The sequence below is a fragment of the Tamandua tetradactyla genome, chromosome 5 (genome assembly GCF_023851605.1).
Source record: "Tamandua tetradactyla isolate mTamTet1 chromosome 5, mTamTet1.pri, whole genome shotgun sequence".
Taxonomy (NCBI): Eukaryota; Metazoa; Chordata; class Mammalia; order Pilosa; family Myrmecophagidae; genus Tamandua; species Tamandua tetradactyla.
The window spans coordinates 100,719,788-100,738,155 of NC_135331.1; the positions used below are offsets into that span (position 1 = coordinate 100,719,788).

Sequence of the window (18,368 nt, forward strand, 5' to 3'; positions counted from 1 at the left end):
AACAGTGGATAAGTGTGCCTCTTTCTCCGCACCCTCTCCAGCACTTGTCATTTTCTGTTTTGTTGATAATGGCCATTCTGGTGGGTGTGAGATGATATCTCATTGTGGTTTTGATTTGCATTTCTCTAATGGCCAGGGACATTGAGCATCTCTTCATGTGCCTTTTGGCCATTTGTATTTCCTCTTCTGAGAGGTGTGCGTTCAAGTGTTTTTCCCATTTTGTAATTGGGTTGGCTGTCTTTTTGTTGTTGAGTTGAACAATCTCTTTATAAATTCTGGATACTAGACCTTTATCTGATATGTCATTTCCAAATATTGTCTCCCATTGTGTAGGCTGTCTTTCTACTTTCTTGATGAAGTTCTTTGATGCACAAAATTGTTTAATTTTGAGGAGCTCCCATTTATTTATTTCCTTCTTCAGTGTTCTTGCTTTAGGTTTAAGGTCCATAAAACCGCCTCCAGTTGTAAGATCCATAAGATATCTCCCAACATTTTCCTCTATCTGTTTTATGGTCTTAGACCTAATGTTTAGATCTTTGATCCATTTTGAGTTAACTTTTGTATAGTGTGTGAGACATGGGTCTTCTTTCATTCTTTTGCATATGGATATCCAGTTCTCTAGGCACTATTTATTGAAGAGACTGTTCTGTCCCAGGTGAGTTGGCTTGACTGCCTTATCAAAGATCAAATGTCCATAGATGAGAGGGTCTATATCTGAGCACTCTATTCGATTCCACTGGTCGATATATCTATCTTTATGCCAATACCATGCTGTTTTGACCACTGTGGCTTCATAATATGCCTTAAAGTCAGGTAGCGCGAGACCTCCAGCTTCGTTTTTTTTCCTCAAAATGTTTTTAGCAATTCGGGGCACCCTGCCCTTCCAGATAAATTTTCTTATTGGTTTTTCTATTTCTGAAAAATAAGTTGTTGGGATTTTGATTGGTATTGCATTGAATCTGTAAATCAATTTAGGTAGGCTTGACATCTTAACTATATTTAGTCTTCCAATCCATGAACACGGTATGCCCTTCCATCTATTTAAGTCTTCTGTAATTTCTTTTAACAGTTTTTTGTAGTTTTCTTTATATAGGTTTTTTGTCTCTTTAGTTAAATTTATTCCTAGGTATTTTATTCTTTTAGTTGCAATTGTAAATGGGATTCGTTTCTTGATTTCCCCCTCCGCTTGTTCATTGCTAGTGTATAGAAATGCTACAGATTTTTGAATGTTGATCTTGTAACCTGCTACTTTGCTGTACTCATTTATTAGCTCTAATAGTTTTGTTGTGGATTTTTCCGGGTTTTCGACGTATAGTATCATATCGTCTGCAAACAGTGATAGTTTCACTTCTTCCTTTCCAATTTTGATGCCTTGTATTTCTTTTTCTTGTCTAATTGCTCTGGCTAGAACCTCCAACACAATGTTGAATAATAGTGGTGATAGTGGACATCCTTATCTTGTTCCTGATCTTAGGGGGAAAGTTTTCAATTTTTCCCCATTGAGGATGATATTAACTGTGGGTTTTTCATATATTCCCTCTATCATTTTAAGGAAGTTCCCTTGTATTCCTATCTTTTGAAGTGTTTTCAACAGGAAAGGATGTTGAATCTTGTCAAATGCCTTCTCTACATCAATTGAGATGATCGTGTGATTTTTCTGCTTTGATTTGTTGATATGGTGTATTACATTAATTGATTTTCTTATGTTGAACCATCCTTGCATACCTGGGATGAATCCTACTTGGTCATGATGTATAATTCTTTTAATGTGTTGTTGGATACGATTTGCTAGAATTTTATTGAGGATTTTTGCATCTATATTCATTAGAGAGATTGGTCTGTAGTTTTCTTTTTTTGTAATATCTTTGCCTGGTTTTGGTATGAGGGTGATGTTGGCTTCATAGAATGAATTAGGTAGTTTTCCCTCCACTTTGATTATTTTGAAGAGTTTGAGGAGAGTTGGTACTAATTCTTTCTGGAATGTTTGGTAGAATTCACATGTGAAGCCATCTGGTCCTGGACTTTTCTTTTTAGGAAGCTTTTGAATGACTAATTCAATTTCTTTACTTGTGATTGGTTTGTTGAGGTCATCTATTTCTTCTTGAGTCAAAGTTGGTTGTTCATGTCTTTCCAGGAACCCGTCCATTTCATCTAAATTGTTGTATTTATTAGCATAAAGTTGTTCATAGTATCCTGTTATTACCTCCTTTATTTCTGTGAGGTCAGTAGTTATGTCTCCTCTTCCATTTCTGATCTTATTTATTTGAATCCTCTCTCTTCTTCTTTTTGTCAATCTTGCTAAGGGCCCATCAATCTTATTGATTTTCTCATAGAACCAACTTCTAGTCTTATTGATTTTCTCTATTGTTTTCATGTTTTCAATTTCATTTATTTCTGCTCTGATCTTTGTTATTTCTTTCCTTTTGCTTGCTTTGGGATTAGTTTGCTGTTCTTTCTCCAGTTCTTCCAAGTGAACAGTTAATTCCTGCATTTTTGCCTTTTCTTCGTTTCTGATATAGGCATTTAGGGCAATAAATTTCCCTCTTAGCACTGCCTTTGCTGCATCCCATAAGTTTTGATATGTTGTGTTTTCATTTTCATTCGCCTAGAGGTATTTACTAATTTCTCTTGCAATTTCTTCTTTGACCCACTCATTGTTTAAGAGTGTGTTGTTGAGCCTCCACGTATTTGTGAATTTTCTGGCACTCCGCCTATTATTGATTTCCAACTTCATTCCTTTATGATCCGAGAAAGTGTTGTGTAGGATTTCAATCTTTTTAAATTTGTTAAGACTTGCTTTGTGACCCAGCATATGGTCTATCTTTGAGAACGATCCATGAGCACTTGAGAAAAAGGTGTATCCTGCTGTTGTGGGATGTAATGTCCTATAAATGTCTGTTAAGTCTAGCTCATTTATAGTAATATTCAGATTCTCTATTTCTTTATTGGTCCTCTGTCTAGATGTTCTGTCCATTGATGAGAGTGGTGAATTGAAGTCTCCAACAATTATGATATTTGTGTCTATTTCCCTTTTCAGTGTTTGCAGTGTATTCCTCACGTATTTTGGGGCATTCTGGTTCGGTGCATAAATATTTATGATTGTTATGTCTTCTTGTTTAATTGTTCCTTTTATTAGTATATAGTGTCCTTCTTTGTCTCTTTTAACTGTTTTACATTTGAAGTCTAACTTGTTGGATATTAGTATAGCCACTCCTGCTCTTTTCTGGTTGTTATTTGCATGAAATATCTTTTCCCAACCTTTCACTTTCAACCTATGTTTATCTTTGGGTCTAAGATGTGTTTCCTGTAGACAGCATATGGAAGGATCCTGTTTTTTAATCCATTCTGCCAGTCAATGTCTTTTGATTGAGGAATTCAGTCCATTAACATTTAGTGTTATTACTGTTTGGATAATATTTTCCTCTACCATTTTGCCTTTTGTATTATATATATCATATCTGACTTTCCTTCTTTCTACACTCTTCTCCATACCTCTCTCTTCTGTCTTTTCGTTTCTGACTCTAGTGCTCCCTTTAGTATTTCTTGCAGAGCTGGTCTCTTGGTCACAAATTCTCCAAGTGACTTTTTGTCTGAGAATGTTTTAATTTCTCCCTCATTTTTGAAGGACAATTTTGCTGGATATAGGAATCTTGGTTGGCAGTTTTTCTCTTTTAGTAACTTAAATATATCATCCCACTGTCTTCTAGCTTCCATGGTTTCTTCTGAGAAATCTACACATAGTCTTATTGGGTTTCCCTTGTATGTGACAGATTGTTTTTCTCTTGCTGCTTTCAAGATCCTCTCTTTCTCTTTGACCTCTGACATTCTAACTAGTAAGTGTCTTGGAGAACGCCTATTTGGGTCTATTCTCTTTGGGGTGCGCTGCACTTCTTGGATCTGTAAATTTAGGTCTTTCATAAGAGTTGGGAAATTTTCAGTGATAATTTCTTCCATTAGTTTTTCTCCTCCTTTTCCCTTCTCTTCTCCTTCTGGGACACCCACAACACGTATATTTGTGTGGTTCATATTGTCCTTGAGTTCCCTGATACCCTGTTCAAATTTTTCCATTCTTTTCCCGATAGTTTCTGTTTGTTTTTGGAATTCAGATGTTCCATCCTCCAAATTACTAATTCTCTCTTCTGTCTCTTTGAATCTATCATTGTAGGTATCCATTGTTTTTTCCATCTTTTCTAGTTTGTCCTTCACTTCCATAAGCTCTGTGATTTGTTTTTTCAGTTTTTCTATTTCTTCTTTATGTTCAGCCCATGTCTTCTTCATGTCCTCCCTCAATTTATCGATTTCGTTTTTGAAGAGGTTTTCCATTTCTGATCGTGTATTCAACATTAGTTGTCTCAGCTCCTGTATCTCGTTTGAACTATTGGTTTGTTCCTTTGACTGGGCCATATTTTCAACTTTTTGAGCATGATCCGTTATCTTCTGCTGGCGTCTGCGCATTTAGACAGATTTTCCTGGGTGTTGGATCCAAAAGTTTGGAAGATTTTTCTGTGAAATCTCTGGGTTCTGTTTTTCTTATCCTGCCCAGTAGGTGGCGCTCGTGGCACACGTTTGTCTGCGGGTCCCACCAGTAAAAGGTGATGTGGGTCCTTTAATTTTGGAAAACTCTCGCTGTCCGGGAGGTTCGCTAGCCGAAGCGGCTTGGAAGAGTGCCAGCTGGCCCGGGGTCTGAACGCGGGGAGGGTCACTGGCCACCGCAGCCCGGGAAAGCGCCCGTCCGAATTTCCTAGTCGGCCCGGGGCGCCAAGCGTGTCGGGAGGGCACCAGCCGCAGCGGCCCGCCCGGGAGAGTTCACGTTCCCGGGGAGTCACGGGTTTGGAAGGGGCCCCCCCCCCATCACCATTCTCCGCGGCCTGGGGATTTCCGATCCAATTCTCTCAGTTGGTCCGGGGGGCCGCGCGTGGTGTGGGCGCCAGCCGCCACGGTTTGAGGGGACCGCCTGTCCAATTCTCCCAGCCGGCCCGGGGAGGGGGAAGGGAGTGATTCCGGCCACTTGCCGCCCCGCCCAGTTAAGCCCGTGCCCCTCGGCGATCTCACCAGAGCGGGTTCTCTCAGCCAGCCAGCCGTTCCAGGATGGGGTACGCTGTCTTTTTTATCTCTGTCGTGGCTTTGGGAGCTGTTCTGTATCGTTTCTACTCCCCTAGTAGCTGTCCTGGAGGAGAAACTAAGATCCGCGTGTCTTACTGAGCCGCCATCTTCTCCGGAAGTCTGTGTTCTTAACTTTTAACTCTCAAAGTTCACTCATTAATGTTCCTTCATATTAATGAGACGAAACAGTATTTTAGACCACTGTCTTTTAAACTCTTTTGACTGAGACAGTAGCAAAAAGTACGTTTTACATCACAACCCAATATAAACATGTTTGTACATTATAGCAATTAAACAAAAGTTTCATGAATGATACCCTTATCAAGTATGGTACACCCTTGTATTTTCCATTCCATTTCTTTTCTTCAAAAAATAATTTTTTAATGCTGATTAAGACTCACTAAATTGATTTCATGACGTCCTAGTAAGTTGTGACCTAGAGTTAAAAACCACCAGTGAAGGCAGTAGGTCCAAGCAGGGATGCTACTGGCCAGTGTAAACGAGGCTGAGAAGAGCCTGTCTTTGGAGTGACCCTCTCCTAGCATTTGGGCTCGGCGCCTCTGCTGGCTGGCCCTCTTGCTGAGTAGACAGCCCTTCCTGCCCCCCAGTGATAGGGACCATGGTGGGCAGTTGCGGTGTTGAGGAAGAATCCAGGCTTTGGAATTAGGTTGGGTGTATAGCCTGGCTGTGGGACATCACAGAAGCCTAGAACTGGGCCCGGTGCAAAGTTGGAAAATACGTGCTCCACCTGCCTTCCCTTCCTCCTCCCTTTGATTGGGCGGGCTCTTACTTGCATCAGAACTGTTAATCCCGGTGGCTTGGCAGCAGCCCCCCACCTCTACACCCCCGACCATTCCTATCCACTCTTTTTTTTTTTCTTTTTTGAACTTTAGGAGCGTAGGATTAATCGCCCATAACCCTTGGTTAATCCGCGAACTACTCTCTTTATAGGTTCATACATGGCTTGCTTTTAGTTATTTAGTTTTTTTTTTTAATGAACTTGGTGATCATGTGTGTGTGTGTGTGTTTGGTAAGTTTTTATTCTGATATCATTTCAAACTTAGAAGAGTGTAAGAATTGTTCAAGGAACTCCTATAAACCCTTTATCCATATTAATCAGTTGTATGTATTTTCCCAGCTTGCTTTATCGTTCTTTCTATCTATCTAGCTATCTATGTATATATGTATATATACACATATTATATGTTACCATTTGAGATAAATTGGAGTGAGACATTTAAACTTTCACAGTCAGGTGTGCGTAAAATTGTATCTCACTGAGTCTTGGTTTGTGTTTCCTTGATCACCAGTGATAATGTTTATTGGCCACAGTCTTATCTTCTTCCCCTTTGACTGTATTATGTGTGGGTGACTTTTCCCTTCTGGATCCCGAGGGTGAGTCTGTGTGCCAGAAGAAACTCAAAGCTGGCAGTAACTTGTTAAACAACCTTCTGCAAGTCATTTAAACTCTCTGCATTTCTGTTTGCCTTGTTTTTTCATTCAAGGAGCTGCTACAGGTCCCTCGTGTACCCTTGTATAAGGTACAGAAGTGACAGGGCCATGGGTCTTTACAAGCTCTCTCGTGGTGCTTTGGTTTTCCTTCTCGTCGGCATGGACCATGCTGTCCATGGCACTCTTCTGTGGGTACCACTGTCATTTGCCTTCTGGACAGTCCTCTCACAGGAGCCCCGCCCTGGCCATCCCTGTTGTATTCCACCAACACTAGCTGTGTATGGTACATACACACTGGATGCTCAATATTTGTTCAGTGCATTAATATATACTTTAAAATGTTTAATATAATTAAGTTATAAATACAGTTAGTAAATGTATTAAATAACATTTAGTAGAGTACATGTACATGGGTCAAAAGTTAAAAAAACAAACTGGCATCTGGAAAATCTCTTCCCTACTCTCTTATACTTTGGAAAATGGTTTGGTATTATTTTATAGAGCTGACGATACTCATTCCGTGACCTACTCCGAGTTATCCTTGAGAAACTTATGCATATGTACATCTGTAAGAATATTCACAGCAACACTGTGCTTCATAGCCAGGAGGCAGAAACAAACTGAATATCCATTGGCATTAGAATGATCATATTATGATATAGTTATGATGGAATACTATATATGCTTTTTATATATATATATAAATAGTATATATATATAAATAGTGTGTATATATATATATATACTGTTTATATATACATAGTTATGATGGAATGCTATATATACTTTTTCAGTATATAGAACTAAGTACAGATGACTCACAACGTTGAGTGAAAGAATCAAGACGTAAAAAGTATACATATTTTATGCTTCTAGCCTTCCCTGGTGCAAAGACAGGGAAAACTGCTCAATATTGTTTAGGAACGTACGTGTAAATGGTAAAACTATAAAGAAGAGCAAAGAAGTTATTTATCAGGAAAGTCAGGATAGCAGTCCCCTCTTGAAGGGAGGAAGCATGTATGATTGGGCAGGGACCCTTGGGGTTTTCTGGGTGCTAGCACTGAGGGGTTTTGTTTTTCTAACTTGGTAGATATTAACTGGGTGTTAGTTTTGTGATTATCTGTGAAAGCATACATATGTTTTATTATTTTTTTCTGTACATATTTCACAATTTAACATACATAAACAAAAAGTTTCCCTGCCTTTCTATCCTCTAGTCCCCAGTTCCCTTCCCTGGAGGCACCAGTGACGCGTGCATATGTACAGTCACACACCTATCCCTGTGTACCACACACACGCTCAACGAATAGGGAGTATGCACTTTTGAAGTAAAAAGAAAAAGAAACAACCTTAAAAAAATAAACTGTGACGACTCTTCACTCACCCCACGCTTCATCTAGCCTTGCTGCATGTCAGAATGGTGCCAAACACTTCATTTCTCTTAGTTCAGCAGTTCCAGCAGCCCAGGGCATCAGGTACTCTTATTACCCACATTCTTCACAGAAGGGAACTGAGGCTGTTGCAGTAACCCTTTGCTTTGGGGCACCCAAAGAGTCATTTGGGTGGCACTGAGACCCCACCAAGGGACATGTCCAGGGTGGCCTCCCTGATTTCCAGTCCTCCTGGGCTATCCTGACAGCTCCTTTCTCGCCCCAGGTGGCCCTGTGCACCCAGGTGGCCCTGGGCATGGAGCACCTGTCCAACAACCGCTTTGTGCACAAGGACTTGGCTGCTCGCAACTGCTTGGTCAGCGCTCAGAGACAGGTGAAGGTGTCGGCCCTGGGGCTCAGCAAGGACGTGTACAACAGGTAGACGCGCGTGGGGGGTCGCCACTTCTTCCCGGAGGGTGACGGGCAGAGGGCAGGGATAGTTTGGGGGTGTGGGAAAGGGCTTCTATAACAGTTTATATATATAATTTGTTTAGAAACATACATGTAAATATATATAAATGTATTACCTATATATCTATATCTATATATATGTAAATAGATATATAACAACTATTTTGTATGGCTCCCCTGAATTCAGTGAGTTTTAACTTGATACCTAAGACTTAAAGCTCAGCACCTACAGCCAGCGATTGCTCTGAAGTGGCACCTCTTGGAACTTCAGTTCACCCCAGTTTGTCTGTTTGTTGCTTTAGTCATCAGCAAAGCTCATTGTTAGTAAAGCTCTGTGTGGGTCTACAAAATATGTAAATTGTCTTTCCTTTTAATGTGTTCTCATTTTCTTGTTTGTTACATTGTTATTGTTTTTTCTAATATTGTGTCTGATTATTATCTTTATCATCATCATCATCATTTGATCTTGTGTTACCAAGTAGAATGTAATGTATTTTATTAGTGTCCTTGGTTGATGACTTTATTTATTATTGTCTTTTTGATATTAACATTTAGCTGTAATGGAATTTTTAAGCTATCAAACGCCACAAGGAAGCTTCCAAATTTCATGGCTTCAGTATTTAAGCATAATTGCTACCAATTTCTAAGATGTCTCTACATGGAAAAGATTAGGCTCCAGCCCCGGGGTTGAGACGCAGAGCTGGGATGAGGTTGGCCTCCCCAGCTCTATGCTGACCCGCCCCCAGTCCTGTGCCTCGTGAGCGCAGGAGCCGCTGTCCCCATCCCTGTGTGTGGCTGTTTCCCGCAGCGAGTACTACCACTTCCGCCAGGCCTGGGTGCCACTGCGCTGGATGTCCCCTGAGGCCATCCTGGAGGGTGACTTCTCCACCAAGTCCGATGTCTGGGCCTTCGGAGTGCTGATGTGGGAAGTATTCACTCACGGGGAGATGCCCCATGGGGGGCAGGCAGACGACGAAGTGCTGGCAGGTAGGAAGCTGTGTTCCCAAGTGACTCTGGGCTGAGCCCAGATATTCTCCAGGTAGAGAGTTCCCTCAGGGTCCCAAGGCTGGTTCACTGGCCCCTTCTTAGTATCTAGCACATGCACAGGTATGGCCATGCTAGTGTTAAAAATGCTGAAATACTTTCATACTGGTTAGTAAATGGCTGTGCCCCCAGTGTCCACTCCAGCCCCTGTGACGCTGCCCGGCGATGCCCCTCGGCTCCAGTGCATTGGCTGGCTCCTGTGCCTGCATGAGCCCTGCCCCTCACCGGCTAGAGCGGGGCTGGGAGTAGGGGGGAGTGTCTCCCTTGGTTGCAGATGACCTCTGGGTTCCTTGAGTCTCACCCACACACACTGTCCAGCACTCTCCCAGAGCTGCCCTCTCATGGCTGTTGTAGGAACTGCAGGTTCCACAGAAGGTTGGACCAGTTGTTAAATGTTTTGACTCACACCTCACCCATCCTTTTCCCTGCAGACTTGCAGGCCGGGAAAGCAAAACTCTCACAGCCCGAGGGTTGCCCTTCCAAGCTGTACCGGCTGATGCAGCGCTGCTGGGCCCTCAGCCCCAAGGACCGGCCTTCCTTCAGCGAGATCACCAATACCCTAGGAGACAGCCCTGCAGACAGCAAGCCGTGAGGGGGGAGCAGGGCAGGCTGTGCCTCAGGACGGTGTGGGCAAGGGGTGGCGGACTTCCTACGGGTGCCTGCAGCATGATGGGCAAGGTCCCTGTCCTCCTTGGTCCTCGGTGCCCCTGCCCTGGCACAATAGGCATTGCTGAGGCCTGGGCAGGGCCTGGGTTCCCCTTTTCTTCCTTAGCCTCAGCCTTGAGGAGACTGATTCAGACCCAGGCTGGGTGATTAGGACAGCTTTCTCTGCTACCCCTTCCCCCATCAGAGGCAGTATGGGTACCTCAGGTAACCCCAGTTTCTGGCCCCTTGACTTCTCCCCTGACCAGGTCCAGTTCTGCCATTCACCTACCAACTTTGCCTGGGGAGGTCTAGGCTAGGGATGAGCTGGGTTTGGGGGGAGTTCCTTAATATACTCAAATTCCTGGGTAGTTCTGGGCACAAGGGGCCTCTTGGCACATGGGTCCCACCTCGGGGCCTAGAACGGGATTGTGGAGACACAGCAAGTACGTGCTCCCCTCCGTGGACTCGGCACACTGACTCGGACCCACGCCTTCTCCGTGCCCTTCTCTTTTTTTCTCATCCTTAAGTGCCTGGCGGATGAAGGAGTTTTCAGGAGCTTTTGACACTATATAACCCGCCCTTTTTTTGTATGCGCCATGGGCGGCTTTTGTATGTAACTGCAGCGTGGGGTGGGCGGGCACGGGAGGTCAAGGTGGGCCCTGCAGGGGGTGGGAAGGGCCAGGCTGCCCCTGCCCCACGCCTTTATTGTTGTTGTTGTTGTTGTTTGTTTGTTTTTTTTGTTTTTGTTTTTTTACACTCGCTGCTCTCAATAAAGAAGCCTTTTTTACAACGTGCTTTTGAGGCTCATTCCCTGATGTTGAGTGATGTCCTTTCCTCCCTTGCTCATCAGAAGGGGCCATACGCCCCATGGAGTCTGATGAGGCAGACCCTGGTCCTTCTCTGGTTTGAGGAGCTGCTGAGAATGTGGTTGAGGAGGAGGTGAGATCCCCTCTTGTCTCCAAAACCGTATGCTGCTCTCTGCCCACTCCTGATTCGCTTTGATGGCTGGCTTAGTCCTTGTGCTCAGGGGGAGGGGAGAAGCATGAGGGGCATGAGTTAGGGAGGGACTGGAGAAGGGGTTAATGACAGATAGACAGCTCTCCGAGTCCATTTCAGACTCTGGGGCTATATGTGGGTGGAACTGAGCAAACAGATGGTGGTGCTTCATTTGTCATTGTTCCTGGGTCCTCAGCCCTCGGTTAGTTCTTGATTCCTGCTTCTTTGTTGCTGAGACCTCACTCCACTAGTCAACCTCTACCTCTTTGAGGTAATTTGAGCCTGGTTCCCCATTCTGAAGAAATGAGTCTTTAACTCTGAAACTGCTCTTGTTCCTTCTATTCTTTACCAGATGTCTTCTCCATATTAGAAAATGCTAACTTTTTTTGAGCACTTGTTCTGTATCAGTCATGTTGCTAAGCACATGTATTATTTCATGTAATCTCTGCAACTACTCTGTTAGACAAATGTAATTATCCCCATTTCATAGGTTATGAAACATAGGCTCACAGAGGTGAGGTAGCTTGCCCAAAGTCACAAAGCTGGTAAAAGAGCCACTGCTGATGATGTAGACAGTGTATTGCAATCTCTCATGGCTGTTGGAGGCCAGGAAGGGAGGTGCAGGGCAGGGGAGGGAGGTATGGAGTGGGGGAATCAAGAAATAGTATGTCTATGTGACCCACCCAATTGTGAGTGAGACCTTTTGATTAGATGGAGATGCGACTCTGCCTATTCAAGGTGGGTCTTAAACTGCTAACTGGAGTCCCTTAAGAGAGGGAAACATTTTGGAGAAAACAGACGCAGACATTTGAAAATGCAAAAGGACCCAAGAAGCCGAAGGAGCCATTTTGTAAACCAACTCAGGAGAGAAGGGCCAGCAGATATGGCCATGTGCCTTCCCATGTGACTGAGAACCCCAGACATGATCAGCTTTTCTTGAGTGGAGGTATCCTTTTGTTGATGCCTTAATTTGGACATTTTCATGGCCTTAGAACTGTAAAATTGTAACCTAATAAATCCCCTTTATGAAAGCCAGTCCCTTTCTGGTATATTGCATTCCAGCAGCTTTAGCAAACCAAAACACCAGGACCACATTCACATGCCCAAGACAAGATGCATGCACAGAAATAATCAGGGTCACCCCTATACTTTGGCCTGGAGCTGTTCTCTAAATCCACTGTAGGATAACCCCAGAAGGAATGCACTTGCTCAGGTCAGTTGACAAAGATTGGGAAAGGTCTCGTCTTTTCTTTCTTCTTGTTTCTTCTTTTTTAGCTGCTAGCATTCAAGGAAAGCTATGTCATAACACTAGCTGGATGTAAGCTTAAAGAACAGGCACCTCAGAGTCTAAATTCCAGCGACAACACACTAAAATATCAAAATTTTGAAGTTTTGACAAAAGAAAGCAAAACAACAAAGAAACAAGAAGTGAAGGCCCAAGCAAAGAAGATTAAAGCATTAGAAACCATGAAGGAGGAGGATCAGACATGGGACATTCCAGACAAACCCTTGTTTTTAATGGTCTTAAATGTGTTCAAAGAGCTCATGGAAAACATGAAGAAATAAAGATATCTGGTAAAGAAAATGACATGGGTAAATATAAGGAAAAGAAATCAGGAAAATGATAGATGAACACAAAGAGAATATCATTAGAGAGATGGAAATTATGAGAAGGAACTTAACAGCTGAAGACCACAATAACATAAACTAAAAATTCCCTAGGGGATTTCAACAGTAGATTGGAGCTAATAGAAGAAAGAATCAGTGAACTTGAAGAGAAAACAATTGAAATCATCCAGTCTGAGGAGCAGAAAGAGAGAAGAATGAAGAAAAATGTACAGACCCTGAGGAATCTGACACCATCAAGTGTCCAGTATATGCACTGTGGAAATCACAGAAGGAGAAGAGAGAATGGAGCAGAGAGAATATTCAAAGAAACAATGGCTGAAAACTTCCCCAATTTAATGAAAGGCACAAATGCATATCTCCAAGATCAGTGAACTCCAAACAGGATAACCCAAACAGACCAATGCAACATTATGTTACAATAATCAAATGCCAAAGACAAAGAGAACTCTGAGATCTGGGAGAAAGAAATAATGTGTTACATACAAGGGAGACTCATAAGGTTAAGTGCTGTCAGAAACCATGGTGGCAAGAAGGTAATGGAAGGATATCAAGTGCTGAGAGCAAAAACGTCAACCAAGAATTCTGTGTATAGCAAAACTGTCTTTCAAAAATAAGGGAGGCCAAGCCATAAAGACCCTATCCCCTGCCACCTTGGGGCAGCTGTGTCTCTCTCAAAACGCTGCCTGGGCAGCTCTATTTCTCCCTGAAATACAACTTTGTCTGAAAAAAAGAAAATGAGGGAAGAATTGAGACATTTCCAGATAAACAAACACTGAAGGAATTCATCTTCACTAGACTGGCCCTACAAGAAATGCAAAAGGGAGTTCTGCAGGTTGAAAGGAAAGAACATTAGACAGTTGACTAAAGCCACATGAAGAAATAAAGATATCTGGTAAAGATAATGCCATAGGTCAATATACATACCACTATTACTGTATTTTTAATTAAATACTGGTACTATTATATTTTTATTTGTAACACCACTTTCTATTTCCTATAGGATCCAAAAGGCAAATGCATAAAATGTAATGATTAAAAAAATATATATATCTCTAGAGGAGTATTTTTCAAAGTGGGTTGCATTTTAAAGAATAGTGCATAATCGAAATAGTGCATTGTATACTGATACTGTATACCATAAGAGTAAGTATTAAAATTTTTTGTTATATTTGATATATGTATATTGGATTGTATAGGACCCAGCTATTGGGGTGGTGGATGCTACATAATAACCCCACAACCTCAGTGGCTTACAAAAAACATTTATTTTTCTTGCTCTCGATCTGCAAGTTGGCAGGCTTGGCTGAACTTAATTGCATTCAGGTGAGTTTGATTTTGGTCTATTTGCTGGCACCCGCTCTTCTAGTATAGAAGCAGAAGGACAAGAGGTCAAGCCAAATCATACAAGCACATTTAAAGCCACAAGTCTGTTAACATTTTACTGGCCAAAGAAGTTACTTGGTGAAAACCAGTATCAACTGCAATAGGAGATCCCGCAGAGTGACATGGCAAAGGATATCTCTCTCTCTCCAAGCCCAACTCTGCAAGTAAAATCATTGCCCTCTCCCCTACTTGGGACATGATGTCCAGGGGGTATGAGTCTCCCTGGCAATGTGGGTCGTGACTTCTAAGGATGAGCTTGGCCCTGCCACCATGGATCGACAATGCCTTCTTGACCAAAAGGGGGAAAAGAAATGTAACAAAATAAGGTATCAGTGACTACGAGCGTTCAAATAGAGTTGAAAGGCTATTCTGGAGGCTACTCTTACACAAGCCTCAGCTAGATATTGCTAATTGCCGCAGTTTGCCAGCCCCCAACCGACATCATCCCTCTTAATCCTAAAGAATAGCCAGGACTCTAACTGAGGTCCTATAAAAATTGTTTGAAAAAAACTAAACTAAAATAAAATAAAATAAAAAAATAAGTAAATAAATAAAAATAGTTTGCACTAAGTTTACTTTTCAGAAACATACAACCACCAGATATTTCCTAGGCCAGATAAGTTCTGAAACACATCAACTAGTTCCATCCCCCTATGCCATATTATCAACACTCCTTTTTAACATGAAAAAAATCTAGAATGGACATAATCCAATTATCCCTAAAGAATTTGAGAAGGATCAAAGGAGAAGGAGGAGTTATAATAGAGACAATAGGATTTAACAAATGAGTATGACAGCTGAATCATTCTATTGATATTTCTTTCAGTCTCCTGTGTCTTCCTTCTAACTGCTAGAAGGAAAAACCTGAAATTGTGGAACTGTAACCCAAACCAAACTTTGAAATTGTTTATAACTATTTGTTAAAATGTACTGTGAAATTTATTGCTTTTTTGTATATATATTTCACAATAAAACTTAATTAATAAACATATAAATGGAATGGTACTGTTAAAAAAAAGTCACATGGCAAAGAATGTGGCTGTGTAATTCCAACACAGGTGTGAAAAGCTGGAAGCAGTAATTTAATTTACCAGATGCAATATAAAAATTATTCTTTAATGTAGGTCACACTTATAAATATTTTCAAAGGCACTGTGATGGTTTGCAGCTGCACGCACCCCAGAAAAGTATCATCTTAAAACTTAACCCATTCCTGTGGGTGTGAACCCATTGTAAGTAGGATCCTTTGATAAGGTTATTTCAGTTAAGATGTGTTAGCCCAATCAGGCTGGGTTTTAATCCTATTACTAGAGTCCTTTATAAGTGGAATGAAATTTAGATGCAGAACAAGCCACGGAAAGGGAGAAGCTGAATATCAAAGGAAAGTGAAAGAGAAGGGAGAGACCAGGAGATGCCTGGTCTCCTGCCTGACCATGTTCCTTGCCATGTGAGAAACTAAGGACCAAAGATCACCAGCAGCCAGCCCCAGGTTACCTAGTCTTCAGGAAGAAAGCATTGTCTTGGTGACACCTTGATTTGGGCTTTTTTCCATCCTCAAACTCTGAGCAAATACATTTCCATTGTTTAATCGGTTAGTTTTATCTCCCTACCCCAGATTATTGGCAGCCCCTTCCAACGTGAAAAAGTTAAAACGGCCATAGCCTAAATACCCCTAAAGAGTGGGATAGAAAGATCAAAGGTGATGGTGGAGTTATACAGAGAAGGTGGGGTTTAACAAATGAACATGATTGCTGAATCATTAAATTGATATTTCTTTTAGTCTCCAGTATCTTAGAGCAGCTAGAAGTGAAAATCTAAAATTGTGGAATTATAGCCCATACTAAACTCTGGAATCTGTTCTACAACTGTGGTTCTGCTGTGCTTTGAAATTTATTACTTTTTTGTATAGATATTATTTTTCACACACAAAAAAGTCGATTGTGATGATAAAAAATTTATTGCTTCTAGCCTCCTATATTCTGGAGGAGCTAGAAGGAAAAATCTTAGAGGAGTATGGTAGCCCATGACAAACTCTGGGATCTGTCCTCTAACTACTTGTTGAAGAGTACATTGAAAACTTAAAAAAAAAAAATCCTGTAGTAAACTACAGAGTTTGTTAAGAGTAGAGGTGCTCTGGTTAATGTTCAAATGGTGTCCCACAGGAAGAGTGTTATTAAATATGAATGCAATTCTTACCAACACAAATAGAACTTTTTTCCAATAAAAAGCTAGTCCAAAATAAAGTCACACACACAAAAATTTCCATTGTTTAACCCAACCCATTTCATGGTATTTGATTGAGCAGCTCAGGAAACTACAAACACACGACACTAGAGAGCCATTAATCACTAAATCATTTTCTTCATTCCTGATCTTCCTTGATCAAAATAGAGTGGCTGTCATTGTCGGCCACATCCATGTTCCTCTTTAGATACTTTTCTCCTGGCTTTTATGGTGTCCACCTTCTCTGACCATTCCTTCTCCTTTCCTGGCTGAGGCTTCTTCTCTTCTGCCTGCATCATGAGATGACTGTCCTCCTGAGAGTCTGTCCTTGGCCTTCCTCTCTCTACCTTTCCACCCTCAGGAACCTTTTGTCTCACTAGATTCAATTAACACTTAAATGTAGACAGTTCCCAAAGCACTGAGCCTCTCCCTCAAGCTCTAGGCCCATTCTGCCTCACCTACATGATGTTTCCCTCTGCCTGTTTCCCTGAATCCAAACTGAACTTTTCTCTATCCCAAACCTGTAGGGATTTCAGCTCCCTACCCCAGATTATTGGCAGCCCCTTCCAACATGAAAAAGTTAAAATGGCCATATCCTAAATACCCCTAAAGAGTGGGATAGAAAGATCAAAGGTGATGGTGGAGTTGTACAGAGAAGGTGGGGTTTAACAAGTGAACATGATTGCTGAATCATGTTCCTGATTCGTGTTCCTGAAAAGTTTCCAATTTCAGGAAATAGGAAACTCCGTCCAAATTTCCTATTTCCACTAATGGTTTGTGTTTGGAGAACGGTCACCCTTACTCAGATCTCATTCATCCAGAGTCCTCTTCCCCGCCCTCTCCCCACTTCCTGTGCAGCCATCCACCAAGGTCCATTTATTTTATTTTTGCTCTGTTTCTATTCTTGTTCAATTTTTAAAAAATCTTTATTCTTTTTTTATTCATTCTTTTTTAATTTTAAGAGAAAAAATTGACATAAAAGTGACACTGATTGTGGAAGATGTCAAGTGGTACAGACTTGTATACATCTCCAGAAGTAATCACGTTAGCCTTCAGAGGGTGGCTGTTTTAATTTCCTCATTGCTAAATCAAAGACCATGCAGCGTGTTAGCTTAAACAATGGAAATTTATTGGCTCATGGTTTTGAGGGTGGGAGAAGTCCAACCCTCAAAAGTCTTTGGGAAGAAAGCATTGCATCATCAAGGCAATGCTTTCTTCCCAAAGACTGTGGCATTCTGGTGCTGGCTGCTGGTGATCCTTGGTCCTTGCCTTCTCTAGCACATGGCAATGCACATGTGGCCTCTCCTGTCTCCCTTCTCTTCCAGTTTAAATTGGCTTTCAGCTTCTGGCTGCTCCCTCTGTCTTTCTCTCTGTGACCTTCCCTATAAGACCTTCAATGATGGGATTAAGGCCCATCCTGGACCACACCTTATCTGAGGTAACCTCATCAAAAGGTCCCATTTATTTTAAGGGTTCACACCCACATTAGTGAATTGGGCTTAAGAATGTGTTTTTCCAGGTTACATAGTGCCAAGCCACTACATGTGGCTTTCCAGAGTTTGCCTAGGCACACTGACTCATGATCTCTTCCTGTCTGTGCCAGTTTGAATCTGGTGGACCCCAGAAAAGCCACGTCCTTTATTCTCATTCAATGTTGCTAACCAGGAGCATTTTGACTGTTCCCATGGAGATGTGGCCAACCAATTGTAGGTGGTAACTTTTGATCAGATAGCTTCCATGGGGTTGTGACTACCCATTCATCCTTTAAAAGAGGAAACATTTTAGAGAGAGTCCTTTTTGTAGAGCCATGAGAAAGCCAGCAGATGCTGCCATGTGGCCTTCCAACTGAGAGAGAAATATTGAACCTCATCGGCCTTCTTGAACCAAGGTAATTTTCCCTGGATGCCTTAGAGTGGACATTTCTATAGACTTGTTTTAATTGGGACATTTTCTCGGCCTTAGAACTGTAAACTAGCAACTTTTTAAATTTCCCTTTTTAAAAGCCATTCTGTTTCTGATACATTGCATTCCGGCAGCTAGCAAACTAGAACA

At 41.8% G+C, this 18,368-nt stretch overlaps 1 protein-coding gene across 1 annotated transcript in view; it reads left to right on the plus strand.

Annotated features, from left to right (window-relative positions):
• The window catches only part of PTK7 (protein tyrosine kinase 7 (inactive)), a 76,959-nt gene extending 66,080 nt beyond the window's left edge, over window positions 1–10,879 (plus strand). The window contains exons 18-20 of the mRNA XM_077161864.1: window positions 8,212–8,363; window positions 9,205–9,383; window positions 9,872–10,879. Coding sequence (XP_077017979.1) covers window positions 8,212–8,363; window positions 9,205–9,383; window positions 9,872–10,032 — 492 coding nt within the window. The 3' untranslated portion in view covers window positions 10,033–10,879. The remainder of the gene's footprint in view (window positions 1–8,211; window positions 8,364–9,204; window positions 9,384–9,871) is intronic.
• Window positions 10,880–18,368: the final 7,489 nt, after the last annotated feature.